The 22,818-nt window shown below is 37.8% G+C and overlaps 1 protein-coding gene across 1 annotated transcript; it reads right to left on the bottom strand.

The window, feature by feature from the left end:
• Positions 1–12,417: 12,417 nt before the first annotated feature.
• Positions 12,418–22,606, bottom strand: LOC139741491 (dehydrogenase/reductase SDR family member 11-like). The gene is made up of 7 exons (XM_071652074.1): positions 22,475–22,606; positions 20,836–21,045; positions 18,029–18,123; positions 15,899–16,019; positions 13,728–13,820; positions 12,881–12,946; positions 12,418–12,429 (listed from the first exon to the last, which is right to left on the bottom strand). The coding sequence occupies exons 1-7, from the start codon at positions 22,604–22,606 to the stop codon at positions 12,418–12,420; spliced, it is 729 nt and encodes a 242-aa protein (XP_071508175.1).
• Positions 22,607–22,818: the final 212 nt, after the last annotated feature.

Raw genomic sequence — 22,818 nt, 5'->3', positions numbered from 1 at the left:
TGGTTCATATATATATGTATATATATTTGAAAGAGTAGCGATTCAGTTACATGTTACTCAAAATAAATTTATAATGCTCAGAGAAAAGAGTTACACGTACATAAAGGAAAAATACATTAAAAATTCTGAAAATGCTCAATAGGATCAATGGAATCAATGGGTCTGACAAAATACTTTAATAAAGCTATTGTTCTCCGGCTGCTCAGTCTGTTGGTTCCTTAATCTGCCGGAGGTTCGTAACCAAAAGAAAAAAAAAAGTTTATTATGCTTTCTTCCAGAACTGCTGATTCACTCCTATTCCAGAACATTAAATATGCATTATATTTTTACTTATTAACCTATTTATTCAGAGTGTTAGTGAATAGAATACTGAATTGCAGTTCTTTCACTTATTCTTAATAATTTAGGGGTAAAGATACACTTTAAAGTAAGACATTATTTATACATGTTTAAGTAGGGTTTAGTAATTGCAAGCATGGTATTTTGCTAATTTTAACAAAATCAACATAGCAGTAAATAAAACATGTAGAAAATGGAACGAAATATTGTCTGTGCCTTTCATTACTTCGAGAGATGAACTGACAACCATGAAAACTGAATCTTTACGTATAATGAAAACAATTTCTTTTTTAAGTGTAGTTTTTAAACTTCTTAAATTTGTACCTTTGTATTGCAGCAAAGGTAAAACCAAGCCTTTTGACATTGTTCAAAAGGACAAGTCTGGAGCTTACGTGAAGATGTTCATCAGTCTCGGAAGCGGGCAACAGGAGAGTGACGATCTAGACGTCGCGGCGGAGTTTGTTTGCCGCGTGTACGGACAACACAACACAAGCAACATCAATCAAGCTCGTTACAACAAGATGGTTGAAATGACTGGGAAAATTGATGAGGTATATCGAGAAAAATAGTTATAAGTCTTTTAATTCTTCTTCTGATGTTTTTGTATACCGGTACTCATCATTTATTTTGCAAATATTACAAAGAACATGTGATAACAAAAATTCTGATCATTATCCTTTTGCGCAGACATTGTAATACACTGTATCTAGTCGATATGAATCACTTTAGCCTCTCAGTTGCCAATGTTCTTTCACCAGTTCAGAGAACTTAACAAATAAGTGAGAAGTTGCTGTGAATCCTCTCCAGCTTGGCCATGGTCACTGTCAATTTAGCATTGGATTTTGGACTTCATCAGTCACGTCTTTGTCTTTGTAATGATAATGGTAAAAAACAAAGATAAAATGACGGAATGAAAACTTGTCACTACAGTATTGAGTACTAATTACTAATTGCACGAATTTTATTACTTGAATATTGTCAATGTTTCTCGTTATTTTTTGATAAATTAGGAAAGCCCACTGGGAAACATCAAGCGGGTTGACTGCTCACTACTGCCGCCATGCCAGCGCACCATTCAAATGAAGTTTCTTCGTACTAAATACGTCGCAACATTGTGGAATCGTGCCTCGACAGACGTCCCAGGAGATAGCCTCTCTCCAATAGATTATGGCTGGACATTGGAGGACGGCATGCTAGTTCCAGTCTGGTATGAAGGCCCAGCAATACCGGACAAGTTGTTTGGAAATGACAGAGACGACGTAGAGGAAATTGAAACTGATGCAAGTGATGATGAGCCCGAACAAGACAGTGTCAACGAAACACCTATCATTTCAGATGATGAACTGTGGAGCGAGGATTCTGGTTCCGAGCAAGAAGATGATTGTTCAGATTGAAGAAGTATCTGGAGATTACATAGCTCCATATCGATTTTTTTATGACATTGATCACTTGAAGGTTTACTTTTATGTCACAAGACATGTCAAATCCATGACCGACGATAACAGATAAGCAAGGGCCAGTTGCGATATGGATTGATACCAAAAAGAGCGCATGCTTCTCTGATACCTACTAAGTTTTCTTTTTGCCTTTGCTCTAGTTCGTAACTCAGCACTTGTGCACTCTCCGTTTAACATAAATATGACTGAGAATATTCTTTAAGCGGTGAGTCATGTTTCCATCGCGGAGTATTTTTTACATTTGGCAAGCCTTTGCAAACGGGAAAACCTTAATTCATTGTGTTTACGTGTCATTCAAAAAACAATGTTGAACAATTTCAGATGCCCTTTTTTAAGGTTATGAGGAGCACATGAGTTCATATGAAGCATGTTATGAGCTGGAAGTTTCTATTTTTATGCTTCCCCTAATGAAACTTGCCATATATGTGTATGAGGGGGTGAAGTTGTGCTTGTCAACTTATTGGTGCACATGCTCAAGGTCAAACACATACAATTTCACTATTTCTACCATATCTATGCAATTCCGGAAGATTTTTTCTCGAAACTTAGTGTATACATGCATTATCCAATCAAGATTCTCTGGTGAAAGTTTGGGTCAGGGGGTCAAAGGTCAAAGGTCAAACGGTCAAGTAAAATATTAAAACTTCATTTTTTTTTCTCCGTACCTTGGAAATTGTTGAAGGTATCTTCATGGAACATAGTATATATACACGTACTGACTGGCAGTGATTATTTAAAGAATTTAGGGTTCATGGGGTCAAAGGTTAGGGGTCAAAGGTCAAATGCAACACTTCAAAATTTTACTATTTCCCTCATGTTTATGCAATGCCAGCAGGATTATTATTTTTCTACACTTGTTGTATACATGCGTAACCTGATTAAAATTCTCTGGAAAGTTTTTTATTTCTTTTTTTTTTACCTCATAGGTCAAAAGGTCAAAGATCAAGTGAAACTGCTGAATTAGCTTTTTCCTCCATATCTCGAAAGTGGCTCAAGTTATCTTGAAACTTACTATATATTTATGCATGTTCTGCCTGACAGTATCTTCTGAATTTTAGGGTCAAAGGTCAGATGGAAATGGTAATAAGTTACCATTCAATACAGAAATTGCACTTTTCTCCATCCTTGAAAATTACTCAACGCATAAATGTATGAATAGATCAAGGTCAAGTTAGTTCATAAGTTAGCATTTTAAGCTATGTTCACCGAGTACTTACAGAATGGACTTCTTGTTACAGAAGAATTTTGTTTTCTTATGAGCTTGATGGAGTATTAGACATTATTATGTATCTTGTGTTTTCAACAACTGTTGATGTATTCCCTTTTGCTACTGTCCAAACAGTACATTTGCCAAGTTTTGATTGTCTTTTGTTTTATCATCAGGGGTTTGTTTAATCAAGGAGGTAAGAAGCTTAATCATTAAAAAGCCTTCATAATTATAAGAGGAGATACTGTAGGACGCGATTTCATCAAAAGTTGTGATTTTCAAACATTTCCAAACTGCTGTAGATGAATATTTCTCCCCAGGGCACAGAAAGAAAGTAGTTTTTGTCTTGTTTTTTTTTCATGTCAGTATGTTTTAATACCAGCGGGTTTACGTCCACCCCACCAATTTCCATCTGGATCCTGTACCCGGCCCTGTCTTTTTTGCTTGTTTTTTTTTTTTTTTTTTTTTTTTTTTTTTTTTTACACTGCATATCAAACGAGAGCATGCTTGAGAAAAATCCCCACATGTTTGATGGGGCAATTCTTTTTCCCTGTCTATTATTCTTTCCAAATAAGTTTTTTTTTTTTTTTTTGCTATCACTGAGGACAAATACAGATATCTTATTTCTTTTACAAAAACTACAGCACTGTATATTCTCATATTTCTACAATATGTCGTCTCAACACTTGCCATTTGCTTGCCCTATTGATATTTCAAAGCATGTGTCCCTGTGCGCTCAAGAATCTGCCCCATTACTAATAGAGTTGCAATATCCCTAAGGAAGATGACGTAACCACTTTACTTGGCGATGGAAGGGTCCATCGTCGTTACATACCATTACTGGTGATTGTGATGCTTTTGGTTGTGGTGTTGGCGTCTGTGCATGTGTGTGTGTGTGTGTGTGTGTTTGTGTGCTTGCGTGCACGCGCACGGAGATGGTGTCTCTGGGCTATCTGGCAGCTGAATTCACGCCACTACTCGAAAAGTCTAACAAAGTTCATTCATGCAACTGTCGAGTTAAAAAACAAGTTCATGTGGATTTCACTAGGTTATAATTATACTCTTCAGGTAGGCTACCCTAGCTGGAAAAATTGGGTCTTTGAGGACGTCTGGCGGCTGCGCCCCACCACTCAAAACGTCTGGCAACGGTCATGCATATATCCTGTAAGTGTAAAGAACAAGTTCCAGTGGGTTTCAGGCGGTTACTTTTTCCAGCTAGGCTAGCCTAGCTGGAAAAAGTTGGGTCTTTAAGGGCGTCTGGCGGCTACCCCCCACCACTTAAAACGTCTGGCAATGGTCATTCATTTATCCTGTAAGTGTAACGAACAAGTTCCAGTGGGTTTCAGGAGGTTACTTTTTCAGCTAGGCTAGCCTAGCTGGAAAAAGTTGGGTCTTTAAGGGCGTCTGGCGGCTACCCCCCACCACTTAAAACGTCTGGCAATGGTCATTCATTTATCCTGTAAGTGTAACGAACAAGTTCCAGTGGGTTTCAGGAGGTTACTTTTTCAGCTAGGCTAGCCTAGCTGGAAAAAATTGGGTCTTTGAGGGCGTCTGGCGGCTACCCCCCACCACTTAAAACGTCTGGCAATGGTCATTCATTTATCCTGTAAGTGTAACGAACAAGTTCCAGTGGTTTTCATGGGGTTACTTTTCCAGCTAGGCTAGCCTAGCTGGAGTTGGGCCTTTAAGGGCGTCTGGCGGCTACCCCCCACCACTTAAAACGTCTGGCAATGGTCATTCATTTATCCTGTGAGTGTAACGAACAAGTTCCAGTTGTTTTCATGGGGTTACTTTTCCAGCTAGGCTAGCCTAATTTTGGGGGGTCCTTTTTTTGGCCCTCCTGGCCACACCCACCACCGATGACCAGCCAGACGTGCATTTCCATACTCAGGGGCACATGTACTAAATTGCTATATACATAAAAATTGGTAACCTTTTCAGCTAGGCTGACCCCCGCTGGCTCCCGGACTAATTGGTTAAACGATGTATTTTGTTACTTCCCTTTCATGTTTTTATGCCTCCGCCACGAAGTGATGCCGGAGGCATTACGTTTTCGGGTTGTCCGTCCGTCCGTCCTTCCGTCCGTCCTTCCGTCCGTAATGAATTTTGTGGACAGCGTAACTAAAAAACCTTTTGAGGTATCGTAATGAAACTTGGCATGTACGTGTATTAGGGGGTGAAGTTGCGCCTATCAACTTTTGATTGCACATGCTCAAGGTCAAAGGTCAAAAGGTCAAGGTCAAATACTTAAAATTTCACTATTTCCACCATATCTATGCTATGAAGATATTCTCTTAAAACGTAGTGTATACATGTATTACCCAATTAAGATTCTCTGGTGAAAGTTTGGGGTCATGAGGTCAAAGGTCAAAGGTCAAAAGGTCAAGTAACAATATTAAAACTTCACTTTTTTCTCCGTAACTTGGAAATTGTTCAAGGTATCTTCATGGAACATAGTATATATACGTGTTCTGACTGGCAGTGATTATCTAGAGAATGTAGGGTTCATGGGGTCAAAGGTCAAGGGCAACACTTCAACATGTTATTATTTCCCTCATATTTATGCAATGCCAGCAGGATTTTTTTTACACTTGGTGTATGCATGTATAACCTAATAGAGATTCTCTGGAAACTTTTTTTTTTCGTTTTTTTTTTGCCACAGAGGTCAAAAGGTCAAAGATCAAGGGAAAGTGCCGAACTAACTTTTTCCTCCATATCTCAAAAGTGGCGCAAGTTATCTTGATACTTTCTACATATTTATGCATAATCTGCCTAATAGTGATTATCCTATGAATTTTAGGGTCAAAGGCCAGATGAAAATACAGAAATTGCACTTTTTCTCCATACCTTGAAAATTACTCAATGCATAAAGTTATGAATGGGCAAAGTCAAGTTAAAGTCCTTAAATCCCCAAATACACGCTCTCTTATTCATCCAATTAAACCTAGGTCAAGGAAGGTGAACATTCAACACATTTGTGACTAACTTGTCATTTTAATATTTTACCAGTTTTGTGAAAATGTAATCACCATTGTCCACATGTAATATAGACCTATTAGGAGAATCATGCATTATGGCGGAGGCATACCAGTCGCCTTAGCGACATTTCTAGTTAGTTTTGATTCTTGTTTTGTAAGTCACTGACCGAAATTCCTTTAGCTTGCTTACGAGAACAAGGCAAGTGCCAAATTGTGTCTCGCCCTTGTGGTGACTATCCACTCCCCATGGACATCTACCATTCAAGTTTGGTCTCAAACGGACCTATGGATCAAAAGTTATGACCCACAATAGAAACGCGCCATAAAAACATAACATTGGGCTCTAAAAGTTCGTTGACCCCTGTTTGTGACCTTTGACCTTTGGTGATCATCCACTCCCCAAGGGACATCTACCATCCAAGTTTAGTCACAAATGGAGTTATGGATCAAAAGTTATGACCCATGATAGAAACGCGCCATAAAAACTTAACATTGGGCTCTAAAAGTTCGTTGACCCCTGTTTGTGACCTTTGACCTTTGGTGATCATCCACTCCCCAAGGGACATCTACCATCCAAGTTTATTCACAAACGGACCTACGGATCAAAAGTTATGACCCATAATAGAAATGCGCCATAAAAACTTAACATTGGGCTCTAAAAGTTCGTTGACCCCTGCTTGTGACCTTTGACCTCGTGGCGATCATCCACTCCCCAAGGGACATCTACCATCCAAGTTTGGTCACAAATGGAGTTATGGATCAAAAGCTATGACCCATAATAGAAACGCGCCATAAAAACTTAACATTGGGTCCTAAAGTTCATTGACCCCTGCCTGTGCGCTTTGACCTTGAACCAATGTGAAACTTTGTATGACCCCTCTTCCCTCGAAGTTTGATTGCAATTGAAGCCCAGAGTAAAGAGTTATTGAAGTTTTTGTAGCGTTATGGACAGACGACGGACGGACGGACGACGAACGGACAGACGCCGCAGGCGATCCCTTAGTCTCCCCTCACCTCCGGTGGGCTCGACAAAAACTGTGTGATAGCTCAACTGACAAGACTACTCAAGACATGGACGACCATTTCTTTACAGGATATAATCTCATTTTCAGGTTCTCTTTCCTATAATACGGGAAATCAAATACACGCAGCAAAAAGAGAAAGTAAACACCTTTTCCGGTTAATATTTTTCATAGAAGATTTTGATAAAAATTCTTGTGTCATATAAAATTTTAAAGATTATTTAATTGGCTATTAACCTAGTAGGTTTATACAAATGGAAACTTTACGCATAAGTGAACACATTCATTTTTGTCCTCCAAGGCAAAAAGGTATAAGTTGCAAAATTGACATAATGAAATTCATTTGCAAATGCCCTCCAAGATAGCAATGATAACAAAAGACCAATTTAACGCAATGAGAGACATGAATGAAATGGCAGAAATAAATTTCCGTTCCCTCTTTTCTCTTTATATTCGAAAATAAGAACATAGTTGGGAAACTGAATGTGGAACATAAGAATTATCTTTCTATCAATTCAAACTTTAAAAAGACATAGGGAGTAAGCCGCAAAGGTGATAAAATCGACAGAATTTCTTCATTTTACCTTTCGATTAAGGAATTTATGAATGCATGAGACAAATTTAAGAACCAAATATCATTTCAAATTTTCTTAATTTGGAATAATGTTTTAAATTTAACCTTTTTTGTTACCATTGCTTTTTCTCTTATATCATTTGACTATGGATTTGACAGAAGATTCTTCAGTTTCATCCATTATTTTTTGCCTTTCTTTATCTTTGGAGGGTTACAGAGACATTGTAGAGATCATAGGTTGATTTGTTGCAAATTAATTTGCATTTTCATTGTGTAGAAGTTGTCTTTTATTCTCGTGATTATGTGGAAGAGCATACACGTTTGAATAACAACTTGTCCATTTTTGCAATGTTAACTTTTGTGTCTTGGAAGAGAAAAATGAATCAATGAATGTATTCACTCATGCGTAAAGTTTCCCTTTTTATTGACCTACTGGGTTCATAGCCAATTAAATTATCTTTAATATGGTATATATAAAACACCATTATTCGCCAAATAGTCTATGAGAAAGATTAACTCGAAAAAGTGTTTACTTTCTTCTTTTTTTTTTGCTGAGTGTAGATTAGACTTGTAATCATATACATATATATTTTTTGTAAACATGATTAATGTATAAAGAAGCATAAAAAAATTGTGTACATTATCACTCTTCTTGGGAAAAAAAGATGTAAATCATATTGTCCAGTATTCAGCTTAACAGATGTATGGCTTACTCACACTCCGACTTTATACCCAAGTTTGATTTTATAGAACCTGGAAAAACAAGGAAAAGGTAGGGTATAGCTTTCTATATAATTATAATAGTTGCAATAATGATAATGCAAAGCCTTAATTATGTATCATCACCCTGTTGTTATCATTCTTAGGCGAAGAGGGGTGCAGGACATATATCTCTCAAAAATACCAACATAATGTGTATGTGTGATCTATTAGCATATAGCATTACGTTCCTTACAATCCTTTGCCGGTGAAATCAATTCAAGATCCTAGGTATATCGTAATATAGGAGTACTTCATAACCCCTTATTCTTTTAGTGCTGATTCACGTGCAAGATATCTAATGAAATTTAGAACTTAAGGAAAGAAAGGTGTTTTTTTTTATTTATCATGGTTTATTTCATTAACTGGAAATGCTTTATCATAATATAGCGTAAAAGCCTTGACCCCTACTGTGCAAATTCAATTCAATTCAATTCAATTCATTTATTTCCATACTTCTCATTTATGGACATTATAACAGAAATCAAACAAGTTCTTTCACCTTGTAAACAATGTGCAAAACACAAACAATATACATGGTGATAACACAGTAATTATATGTAATGATAACTGGTCAAAATCGAAATCGACATAGGGTTGATGAAAGAAAAGTATGGCGGGACCTACATGAAAGCAAGCTTGTTTAGCTGTAAGCCCCGAGTAATCAGTGTTTGTGAAAAAGAAGCGGAGAACGAATAGAAGATAAGACCAGATGATGTAATGGTGCCAAATAAGAAAAAAAATACTAAAATGTGAACCATTACTGTGACCGAGCTATCATTGGTTTCAGGAGTACAACATGATTTAGCATCTTAGTTTACGATTTCTCAGATTTCATGTCCTCATAGTCCTTTCTCCCATTGACAAGAAACCAACAAGACACACTAGTAAACCCTTTACTTCAAATGATAACAATCATGTTCTCAAATTGCTAATCACCCTTTGAAACCGTTAGATTTTTTTCTGACATTAGAGATCACTTCCCCATTAACCCACCCTGATGTTTTGAATCAATCACATCTCTACTGTGCAATATAGATAGTAATCTTTGGAATGTATTTGTATTTGTTTAAAACCCAAACCTGTGTATGTGCCCGTGTGCCTGGAAAGCTTACAGAGATTTTAACAATATTCAGCCGTTACGGTCAAGTTCACACAAATGAATGTAAAGCGGTCCAAGTAAATTGAAACACAATATTACAGCTTTGACGATTCGATAGAAATCATGGATAGAATGGTATTTAAGTGCCATGTCTTGGACGACGTGATAATTCTTTCATCAGCGTTCACACGATGTTTTAAATGTTCTTTTAGTTCCTGACACAATAAAGGGTGGATCAGTGCAACTAAATAGAATCTTAACTTCAACAACCATTTTTCTCTAGCGTTTGATTTTCTATCATTTTATTGTATCATTGTGATTGTGCTGGGCTATCATACAGGAACACCAAAGTTTCATGCGGTACATTAATCAAACCCTGAGAGTCGTCTATGGCAGAAATCAGATTTTGAATGACGAGATCTCGTCATTCAAAATCCGGCCTCTTGACGAGATATCGTCTTTCAAAATCATGACCTCTTGCCGTAAGTCTCGGTAGTAAACTTTTTGTTGGATTTGAAAGACAAGGATACTTCTCACTGCGCCTGAAACTCAGACACAATGAATTCAACAAAGTTCACACGGTGTAAAAAGAAAAAAATAAAGAAAAGTATAGAAATAAGCCAGGTTTTTTAGCTTCTTGTCGTCCACATAATCAACAATCCGATGAGCTGTGTTCTCTGACTGAATATAAAGCGACCACATGCAAAGACACTCGATCATATAATCAAAGCGGCTTTTGCAATGACTGCACTTTCCTCTGACCCTTGTGTTCAATGCCTTTTCCGTGTCGGCATTTATTATCATATTGCAGTTCTATTGTCCTGACAGCAGAGTGCCATGGTTGACAGACAGCAAGATTGCTGACAAGTATTCCCTTTTGAAAGTATACACATAATGTGCTTGGGAGCTGTGTTTATACAGTGTAAAGAGTTACCAGCTGTGAAACTCCGAGTACACTTACAACCGAGTACACTTGAATGAGAAGAATAGGGTCATGCCTACAGATCAGTGAATGTTTCGGTTCTATGATATTTGCTCCTGCGACAATAATTGCTCCTTTAAAATATCTGCACGCAAAGGGTGGGATTTCACGGAGCACGCGAACGATTTGCGAAGGACGCGAATGACAAAATCCAGCAGTCGTATTTTAGTCTGCAAAAGATCGCCAAACGAACGTGAGGGTTCGGAAGCGTCGTCAGTTGTTCGCGAATGTCGTTTTTACTTCGGCGATGATTTCAAAAAAGTTTGAAATTTTTTGCGAACCTTTTCCGCACACTTGGTCGTGATTTGCTCGTGAATTGTTCTCGAAAGTGTCTTTAAAGCCTCGTCATATGCGCAAAACCTTCGCAAGACACGCGCGATGTTCGCAAAATGTCCGTGAAACCCCAAACAGACTCCGAAACTTTGGAGAATGTCTCGCGAATCTGCGAAGTTTTTCCGATCATTTTACGACGTAATCGCAAACTGTTCGCGTACCTTTTGAGACATTCTCGCGAACGTTTGGCGCACGTTTGGGGATGTATGACCTATACGTTTTCTACAAATAAAAATCGTACCATACATCTAAACATCAAACAATCATTAACAAGTACAGTAACAAAAGAAATTAGAGACTACCAAAGAAAGAGACATGTTTGATATACAAAAAAAAAAAATATCGCAGAATACACTTAACATCAATCTAAAGTAGGCCTATGCAAAATTTCATTTGAACTGTATATAGAGATTATGTGTTGGAGGAACTGCCAAAAAAAAATCAAATGCTTTACTAGTGGAGATAGGTGCTAAGAAAAAAAAATGTAGGCAAGCACTCGATAGAAAAATTAGAGAAAGAGAAAGGAGAAATAGAGGAAAGAAAAAAATCAACTCAAGTCAGCTTCCACCTCTCCTTGGGTACATTTTCTCCCATGATTATTGAAAATTTTTCGTTGTTCGCATTTCCGTCGCGTGTCAGTCTTCGTGTAGGTAACATGCTGTACTTTAGCAATGATACATACGACATTCGCACATACGTCGTGGAAACTTCGCACAAATTGCGCAAGACTAGTTTTCGGCGTCATTGTCGGAACGCATTCGGAGAAAAACTTTTCAGAATGTTGGATTTTGTCATTCGCGTCCTCCGTGAAATCCCACCCTAAGCCAAATCTTGCACAATTTCAGGCACAACACTCCCACCCTCACTCGATTCCTTTTTTCCCCCCTACTATCACTTTCTCAGGCCACTATTATTTCAAGCACACGCTTACGATATGTGGTCTGAAGCATTTTTCTCCTTATAAACATTCCCTTTTATCTGGCATGTCTGGCGTCGATTATCGTTGATAATAGATTTGTAAGTTATGTTTGCACTGCATATTCTCTCGTCCGTAATGTTGAAAAAATATTATTGATGTTATTTTGTATTGAACATGTTTAGAAAAATACTATTTATGATTTTATTTTGAATCTAAATGATGAAAAATGCAGAATTATAACCACCCAAACAAACAAACATAAATTCTACTCACAATCCTTAACCTAATCCTAATCCTCAAATCAAACTAAACCTAAAACCCTATCACGACCCTAACCCAAACCTTATAAGTCCTATGGAGAATATAACTGGAGCAATATTGTCGCAGGAGCAATGTCATCGTGTCACCGAATGTTTCAGGAAAGTTACCAACTTATATTATACACGCAAAGGAGAGCGTCACTTGATAACCACTGATTCTTACATAAACCTATTGTAAAATCATTCTTTCCGACAACTATTTGACAATTTATGCCCCCTTCCATTCCAAGAGTAATCATTTCTAAAACACCTGATCTGATAAACTTATATGTGTTGTTTTCTTCATGAATTCATATCAAAAGAAAATGACGATTATTATACATATCTATCTATCTATATTTATATTTTTTTTTAATTTTTCTTTTTTTTTTTTGGGGGGGGGGGGATAAGTGAATAGAGGAATAATGGTAATGAGTTGATGAACATCATCCCCTTATCTGAATATGGGATTGAAAGGTATTGTCATTCAAAATACTAAACATGTTCTGATATCGACGTAGGTTTAATTTTATTATTATTTTATTTATTATGATATACTTTTACATATACTTATTATTTTTTTCGACTTTGCCATTACTCTTACATTTTGATGAGAGCCCTGTTGTTCGTTCGATTATCTTAATGATTTCTTTTGTACAAGTGGATATAAGAAATTTAAACTGAGTCTTAGACTTTTTTTTTGCAATCTGTGAAGCAATTCAAATTTCTCTCTTCTCTGATAAGTTAGAAACCTTTATATAATTCTTCCCTCATCGTGATCTAAAACTTTCGCAGTCATGTTTGGTTAATCTCACCATAATTTATAATAACCAAACTGAACATTGAGGGAAAGAAATTTTCAAACAGATCAGTCAATTCAAGAGGAATTCTATCCTTGGTATTACTAACCTCCACATTGGGAGGTCGCTGCAAGACGTGAATCACTTCATCGGCAATGTCCTCAGCTTGCATCGTCTGAAAAGAACGCAACCAAAAAGAAATTACGTGCTTTGTGGAAGATCACAGTTCAACTTTGTCCAGAGTACTTCGTTAAAACGGGAGTCGACTGTACATACCCCAAAACCATTATCAAACTGTAGGAAGTTGAAAAACCTATCTTTAATGCACAAACTGGTTCAAATTTGAAAGTTTCTACTGGTTTGCAGTGACCTATATACTCTGTCATTTTGGCTCCGTTCTCTTGGACAAGTATAATCATATCTGAACTGAATAGGTATTCCATGTTATGCCCTCTCAGAATTAAGAGCCTTCCCTGTTTGGACGACCCTTTCTCACACTGACACACGCACACACTCATATGTGGAGGACAGCACAAATATTCTGATGTTATGAACTATACATTAACACATAATTCGGGTAAAAACATACAAATAAACAAACAAACAAACGTTTCTAATCGGGGGAGGGGGGTATTTCATGAGTCATTTGGCAGATATTTTTTTTCTGACAAACCGTTGTAAGCTTCTGAAATCATCTGATTGGCCAAGAGAAAAATTGTCCGACCAACGTGACAAATTTGTCGGAAAAAAAGACGCAAGAAATGCCTCCTGATACAGAAGAACAATCTAACTGGATTTAGTTGTTTTTTTTTTCAGAGTTAAAGAATAATGCTAATGTATACTGTACTGTAATTACATTGACATGAATACTGTATTAGCTGCTGCCAGCAGAGAATATAACTATTTCGGATAGTTTTGGACACTTCGGATATGGAGAAAGAACATAAAGCATTTACCGGATTCTTCTTATAGAAGTCATGAGTTGCGGAGTCTTCTTCTCTCATGAGTCGTTGCTGGAATTCGGTTTCCACAACACCTGGTGAAATCTCCTGTATGAAAGGAAAAAGGAAAAAAGAAACAAGACATCACATGACAATTACAGCTTACAGACATACAGAAATACATTTGACATTCTACAGTGTTGACACTGACTTCAAAACAAACCAGAAATGTTGAAATAATGGCATGCCAGATTAATCAAGCTCGGGGTTCACATTGGAAATCAAAATTTCACAAAGTAGTAGACCGTGATCTCACTATATGGCTAAATAAAAAAAAAGAAGTGTGTCCTTTGCTTACATGATAAGCCAAAATCAATTGTAATCAAAAGTACTGTCTAGTTCTTAATGTGTGAAAGCAGTCTGCAACAACTTGAGACTTATAATATACTTCACCGCTTCTATCTACCTTACACTCTAATTTTAGGAATATTCACCATTTCTAATAACAAAGGCATCAATTTGCGGCACAAGTATCTTGCCACATACAAATAGCAAGGTGCCAGCATCGTTCTTTAATGACTGAAAGTCACTAGACTGTGCTAAGTGCTAAGCTTTTTTCTGAGCAGCAAACTTTATCTTTTGCAACAAACACACTACTCTCAGTGAAACGGTTTTATTGATATCTACTCTGGAAAGGAAAATCAAAGATTTCTGCATTTATAGCTTTAGGCCTCACTTTTAAAATACTCCCATGTAGAATGTTCTGTACACAATGTTTGCTGTTACCATTATTATTGAGGATCTTCCCCTTCTGAACCCTCCCCCCCCAAAAAAAAAAAAAAAAAAAAAAAACGAAAGAGAAAAACTAGAAATGTCGCTATGACGACTATGCCTCCGCCACTGGTATGCCTCCGCCATAATGCATGGTTCTTCTAATAGGTCTATAGTATGTGCAATGTCTTGACAATGTGCGATGACAGTAAGTTTCACATAACTGCCAAAATATGTAAAGAACAGGTTTGTCACAAATCTGTTGGTAGTTCACTTTGTTTGAACTAGGTTTAACTGAATGAATGGCTATGTCCAAAAGTGCAGGTATTTGGGGATTTGAGGATTCTTACTCGACTCTTGACCCTTTTATAAGTATATGCATCGGGTAATTTACAAGGTATGGAGAAAAAGTTTAATTTAAGTATTAAATAGTCAAATTTTAGCATTCTAACCTGGTATTTGACCCTTGACCTTTGACCCTATGACCCTAAAATTCCCAAGCGAATCATTTTCAGGTGGAACATGTATAAATATAAATTTCATGATACTTTGAGTCACTTTCGAGATATGGAGAAGTGAAATTTAGCACTTTCACTTGACCTTTGCTCTTTTGACCTTTGACCTTTTGGCACGAAACTTCCAAGAAAATCTCTATTGGGTAATACATGCATACACTAATTTTCAAGAAAAATCCTGCAGGCATCGCATAGATATGAGGGAAATAGTGACATTTTGAGGAGTTGACCTTGACCTTTACCCATGACCTTTGACCCATGACTTCTAAATTCTCTAGATAATCACTGCCAGCCAGTACATGCATATGTACTAGGGTCCATGAAGATATCTTGAACCATTTGTGAGATATGGAGAAAATGTGAAACCTTAACATTTTCACTTGACCTTTGACCTTTACCTCATGACCCTAGTACATGTATACACTAAGTTTCAAGAAAATATCTTCATGCATTGCATAGATATGGGGGAAATCGTGAAATTTTGAGCATTTGACCTTGACCTTTTTTTTTGGCGTTTGACCTTGAGCATGTGCACCCGCAGGTTCATTGGCACAACTTCGCCAACTAATACATATGCATGCCAAGTATCATTAGGATACCTCAAACATTTTTTTTTAGTTGCGCTGTCCACAAAATTGATTACGGACTTAAGGACGGATGGACGTACGGACAACCCGAAAACATAATACCTCCGGCGACACTTCGTGGCGGAGGCATAAAAAAGACACCACATAACAACAAGCACAATGGATGTTTAACCGTCTCTAAATCCCCATTTCACAAAGCCACTGAAATTGTCCATGGGCCGGAATCCTTTCATCAAGAAAAAAAGTCTTTAGTAATAATGGGGATACAGTGTATAGATCTGCAGAGGCACACAAGATGCATGCAACGACTTACAGTGACACGAATGTTGCTGTTCATTTCTCGCAGATCTCTTCGAAGGGCTTCTGTCAAAGCCCTCACCATGAACTTGGTGCCAGAGTAGAATCGATGGCCGGACACTCTGTGACCTGACATACTGAGTAAAACCCAGAAGATATATATATATATATATATATATATATATATATATATACATATATATATATATATATATATATATATATATATATAGGTTATAAACATTTGGTTAAATGCATACTATATATATATTATATATGTGTATATATATATATATGGCAAATACTGTCACCCGTTTCATCCTTTAAAGAGGTCAATTTTCTTTCAATTCTTTCATAAAATCAGGTTCTAGTTTTGTAGGATATTAGTTAATGTTTATTGATGACGATCAGTACGGGATTTTAGAGATTATGTCTTATTTTTCCACTGTGTTAATGTGGATGACACAAAATTGATGTGTATTTAATTAGGGGAAAATTATATGCTACTGTACAGTTGTACTAAGAAAGATAAATCTTGAAAATTATGTGATATCTGTTTTATAATCATGTATACTGAGGAAAACATAGAATATGTAAGATTTAATCTATAGCGTAAATATGTATAATTTCATGGAAATGACGTCAAGAATGTTAAAATAGTTTATGTGTCTCTGAAAACTAGGTTAGTTCATGTTTCTTTTGTACTCATGTATTGTTCGTAAACTTGTGGAGATAAGATTATCAGAAAATAAAAGCAATGGTGTAAAGTTATGCAGTTATTTGACAGAGTATCGAATGCCTTGGCAGATCGTAAACATGTAATTGGTATATTTACGGATCTGAGCAAGGCTTTCGATACTCTTGACCACAAAATATTATTATATAAGCTACGACATTACGGGGTTCGGGTACTGCACTGACATGGTTTGAAAACTATTTGTTATGTAGAAAACAATTTGTTTCCTTTGATTCAGTATCCTCCAATACACTACCTGTAACACGTGGAGTTCCCCAGGGTTCGATCTTAGGGCCGTTATTGTTTTTAATCTACATTAATGATATTTCAAAAGCATCATCTAGGTTACAGTATATATTATTTGCTGATGATTCAAATGTGTTTTAGTCACATACTGACCTAAACCACCTAGTTACTACTTTTAACAATGAATTACCGAAATTATCTACATGGTTTAGAAGTAATATACTGGCACTTAATTTAAGTAAGACTAATTTTATTCATTTTAAATGTAAAAAAGCTGATTTACCAGAATATGAATTGTACATTGATGGTACATCTCTTGAAAGGATAACATTTAATAAATTTCTCGGTGTGTATATAAATGAAAATTTAAAATGGGATGATCATGTAAAACACATTATTCGGCCTGTATCCCGTGTACATAATCATATCTGATGTAACGGAATTAAGCAGAAATAAATCAAATCAAATCAAAAGGTGTAACGTGCAACATCTTGTGTGAGGTATACTCTACTACTTTCCAAATCGTTACTAGAAGTAGAGGAACAATAGATACATGTCTTCTTTTAGTAAGTGATCCAACACAGATTCATTTCTATTTCTTAAGAGTAAATCATAATGCTGTCTTGAATCAACTGATGAATGATTTTTTTTTTCAATTATCTTCAAAATAGACAGAGTCGTTTAATCGCCAAAAGTTATTCTACATCAAAGCAACGCTCGGAATTTTCCCCCACAGCGTTATTTGCCCATTACATGTCAATCAAAACAAAACGAAATATGAAAAGTTATATGGAAATGAAAAATAATGTTTTCCCAGCCCATGTCTGCGCTGCAGTCTCAGAACAATGTGACACACTGGGGGTTTCCAGCTTGGCGCATAAAAAGTTAATAGAAAAAAAAAATAATGGTGAAGGCTGAGCATAATGTATGTGCTCTATCATCTTTTTTAACCGTTACTATAATTGCACTAGATTAGATACATATTATCTTTTAAAAGATATCAAATAACAAGATCCAACATAGCTGATCTTTCTCAGGTTAGCACATTAACTACTTTTTACTCTCTTAAATCGACTAAAGTAAATGTTTTATATTTGTCTGTTTTCATCAAGATCACCACAAAAAAAAAAATCAATCGTTGACAATATGAAGCAAGACTTTTACCTGCTAATGTGTATTATGTGCCCATCATCGAATCCGTTAGTTTTCATCATCTTTATTGATTCTTGTGTACAGATGCAGAGAGCCATGACGTTTACCTGAAGGAAAGTGGTATAAGAACAATCGGGGTTGGATTACAGGAAACCCAAATCCAAAGAGCAATGTGGATTGAGTGAAAGCAGCAACATTAGTTATGAATTTTTAAAGTTTTGGTATTGGAACCGCTGGATGAGGAGACTACTAGAGATTATGACTTAAGTGTGGACAACAATATAAAGAAAATATACAGAAAATTCCACACAAATTCACTTTTCTAGCATAATGAAAGAGCATTTGACGAACCGCTTTCAGACAGCAGGGGGATAATTGCTACCCCTAACTCAGTATCAAGTTGATGTAATGTGTAATTTTGCATGAAAAATGAATTTCGTGGAATCCATATAACATTTGCATCGATTGTCCGATTTTCCTCAAACTTCCACTGATGTGTTCTACTAATGGTGCTGCTTTCACTCAATCCTCATTGCCTTTAACTGTGACGCTTCAAATAAAGTGAATGGGTAAACAGAACATCCATAGTACCTACAATGCCCCATTCTGGTTTCATTTCAATGGGCAAACACAAACCCACGCAAGCGTTAAGGTCCTGTCACACCTTTCCGGGCAAGCTCCGCGGGCTTGTTGCGTGCATGGATTTTCAAGCACGCAGGGTAATTTTCTGCGGGCGGACAAGGATTTGCGCAAGTTTCGCGTGCGTCTTACCTGCTGGACGTGTGCTACTTACGTTCTACTCGCGTTCTAGTTACGGGCTAGTTGCGTGGGAGTTGCCTGCGAGATGTGACCTCTACGGCCCTTCTACTGGTGTTCTGCGTGGACATCTACGGGCAATCCCCGCGACTCACCCGGAACAGGTTTGAGCATGCTCAAGGGCCCGTCATACCTTTTTTTTTTTTGGCAAGCCTTGCTTGTGATTTGCGGGGAAAAATTTTTGCTACCCGGAGGTCCCCGCAGATGGCCTGCACAATGACAGTACCTAGCACGTAGTCTCCCGTATTTGCGCACGCAAGTCTGATTTACACGCAGCCAAGTTTTGAGCATGCTCAAAACTTTTTCTGGGTTACTCGCGGGGATTGCCAGCAGAGGTCCACGCAGACCAGAGTATAAGAGGAGGCCCCTAACTGCCGCAAGTCACCTAGGCAGTTAAGCCGCGTGCATGTTGAGGGTCAGTTACTGCCTTTCTGCGGGTTGGTTGAGAGCCGGCTGCGGCCAGGATTAAATAAATATTCCTTCAGAAGAATTCCTCCACTGAGTTGTCAGCCCCCCAACGCACCTGACAAGCAGATCACACAGATTACCCCCATGTTGAACTTAAGTAACACGTACGCGTCCAGCAAGTAAGAATCATGCAAAACTCGCCCAAATGATTAAATTGTTCGCCCTCGGGAATTGTCCTGCATGCTGGCAAATCCCCTCATGCAACAAGCCCGCGTAGCTTGCCCGGAAAGGTGTGACAGGGCCTTAACATGGTTGCGGGTAAAAAGATTTGCGTGCGCACCTCCGGGCGATTATGGGTGAGATACGTGCTAGGTACTATCATGTCCGGGTCATCTGCGGGTAGTAAGAATTGCACTTCGCAAGTCGCACGCAAGGCTTGCCTGGAAAGGTGTGACACGGCCTGACCCTACTTCTGCTGTTGTGTGCCCAACATGTGGCCGCGTCTGCGCGTCCGCCTTTGGGCTCCGCTCCCACCTCCAGCGTCACTGACGTCTATTGTTGAACCCGACAGACTTCCATTATTAACATCGATAATACTGTTTAATTTTTTACATCGATTGTTTTTATCCCGAACTCACATTTTTTAAATATTTTGAAGCGCAGATGCTGGGTTTTTCTTTCATCTGCAAATGGTAAAATTGTGCCTTTAAGCAATGTAAAAAGAAATGGTATGGTAGGCAGCAGCCAGAAAGGAAATGTCTCTTATTTTGATCTCTGATTGATTATATACAGAAGGTGAAAATGTAGCAATACTTTACAATTATGACAGACTGAACGAAGACATTTTTGTTGCTGTTAATTTAAGTGCTGGACATATCAATAAAGCAATGGTCTCAATATTCCAACCCCCCTCGTTTATTCATGCTCATTTAAAAGCATGCAAAGATACATTTTGTATAAAAATCATCTATACCCCCTAGGAAAATTCAAAATCATCCTGCATGCTATACTTCACTAACTTGTGGGATTGATTTTGCTGATAGCTCTTGAAGTTAGGATACATGCCACCTCTAAAAATAAGAACAATATGTTGGGTATACAATATAGAGATTAGATGTTTTGAAGCAGATTTGTAGAAATGGGTCTACATTCCTAAAAAGAATAAATAAATGCAAAGTTTACTTTGGCTTAAAAGGAAATAGACAAACAACTAGAGAGCACATAAAACAGCGATAGAAACAGCAGAGCACTGGGGGTCATTAGGAGGGGGTCATCCCACAAGACCGACCCCCACGAGTCATACATTCCACGAGTTCGACATTGAAAACAGGTTCGTGAGTCATACAGCCCACGAGTCCTACGGCCCATTAGTTCGACACTAGGCAAATAAAGCCCATGAGACCGACACTAGGTATAAAAACAGCCCACGAGTTCGACAGATACAACACGGGGTTTAATGTGTCGGTCTCGTGGGCTTTGTTTGCTTTAGTGTCGAACTCATGAGCTGTATGACTCGTGGGCTGTATAGCTCGTAGGCTGTATGACTCGTGGGTGTCGGTCTCGTGACGTGCACCCATCAGGAGAGATATACATACATCCATCATGTTCTGCCAATCCGCGGGATTTCCATTGATGAGTGAGCCATCAAAACTCAGACCAGCGTTGTTGATGCAAACATGAACAAGCTTGTGTTCCCGCCTGATCTCCCTAAACATGGCAGAGATCTGATCCCTCTTGGTGAGGTCACATTGGATAGCATGCAGCCGGCCTGTGGCTGACTCCGTCTTCAGTTCTGTCTGGATCGCCTGTTTATATCAAAACAATAACAGTGTTACCTGTTCGACTTTCATCACCTTTTTAATTGTCTTCATTTTCTCACGCGTTGTCATAATTTTCTTATTTCTTACCGATTTTGATAATTTTTGCACTGTTCTGCAGGGATTTTTTCCTCTTTAGTATTCGTTTCTATCACGTACTGAGTATTTTACTTTGATAATGAGGATCTTCCCATCTTTACGAATCATCTTTAAGTTAGAACTTTTAACAAATTTGTGGAGGTCAGATTCAACCAAATATATAATGTCCAACGATGTTCTGGTATCAAATTCTTATTGATGTTGCTGCTGTTGTTGTTGTTGTTGTTGTTGCTGCTGATGGATTTATGGTTGTTGAGGTGATTAGCTATATTCAAGATCAAATATTCAAGATCAGTTACAACGTCGGCATATTTATGTACAAATTTTCTGCCAACGAGTTACCGGGTGTTTTTACTAGCATGTTCAGAAAAAACTATTTGATTCATAATTATCCTACCCGCCAAAGTGACGCATTTCACCTTCCACGTACTCGAACAATTTTCGCTAAAAAAACGATAATGTATACGGGCCCTAGATACTGGAATGACCTCTCCCCCGAAATAACAAGCTGCTCGTCCTTATATTCCTTTAAACGTAAATTAAAAGAGTTTTTATTGAGTGCATATTTTGCAGACACTGAACAGTCGTAATGTCTTATGTAATACTGTGGTATGTTATTGTCCAATCAAACATTTTGTCAACACGTTGCAGATTCCATTTAGGGTCTTGCCATCGGGCTCTCTGAATTCATCATTAGCAATTCCACATTCTACTTCGTTTCCCTCTCTCCCTCTTTCCCTCTACCCCCCCCCCCCTTATCCTTCTATGCAGAGCTTGACGGCAGGCACCAAATGGCTTAATAGTTGTACATGTTACTTTTTGTGTCTTACTGATCATATCCTGGTGAAAGTTTTAATGCAACAATAGTTCATAGTATATATACCAAAGTAGGCTGTATAATAATGATGGCTCGGTCACAGTAAGTTCATATTAATGTATAGTTTGTTTGTTTTTCTTCTTCTTCTTTTTCTTCTTCTTTTTTATTACATAAAATTTGGCAACCTTACATCATCATTCTGGTCTTATCTTCTATCCGTTCTCCGTCTCTTTTTCACAAACACTGATTACTCGGGGCTTACAGCCAAACAAGCTAGCTTTCATGTAGGTCCCGTCATACTTCTCTTTGATCAACCCCATTTCGATTTCGATTTTGACCAGTTATCATTACATGTAATTACTGTGTTATCACCATGTATATTGTTTGTTTTCTGCACATTGTTCACAAGGTAAAAGAACTTGTCTGGTTTCTGTTGTAATGTTCATAAATGAGAAGTATGAAAATAAATGAATTGAAATGAATTGAATTGAAATGTCAAACCTTGATCTGGTCCACATTGCGGGCACATCCAACGACTGTCATTCCCCGCCTGACAAGAGCTCTAGCTGTTGCTGCTCCGATGCCCACTGAAGCACCTGTCACTAAGGCGACTTTGCCCACCCATCTCTCCATGGCTGTGATGACTTTTAAAAGAGTGTTGTGGGACTTTACTTCACAGGGACCTGCCAGGGCAGTTAAAGTAGGATGTTAACACAAATCACATCTACATCAGTGGCTGATCCAGGGGGAGCGCTTCGGCCCCCCCCCTTTTTTATTATTTTTTGTAAAAACGAAAGAAAGAAACAGAAAAAATGGGTTGCGTGCGTCCCCTTTAATTTTGTAAA

Source organism: Diadema antillarum, unplaced genomic scaffold (genome assembly GCF_040938485.1).
Source record: "Diadema antillarum isolate AM-2024a unplaced genomic scaffold, OU_Dant_1.0 seq00000932_RagTag, whole genome shotgun sequence".
Taxonomy (NCBI): domain Eukaryota; kingdom Metazoa; phylum Echinodermata; class Echinoidea; order Diadematoida; family Diadematidae; genus Diadema; species Diadema antillarum.
The sequence above is the reverse complement of the archived record's forward strand: the minus strand, read 5'-3'. Positions and strand labels throughout refer to the sequence as shown.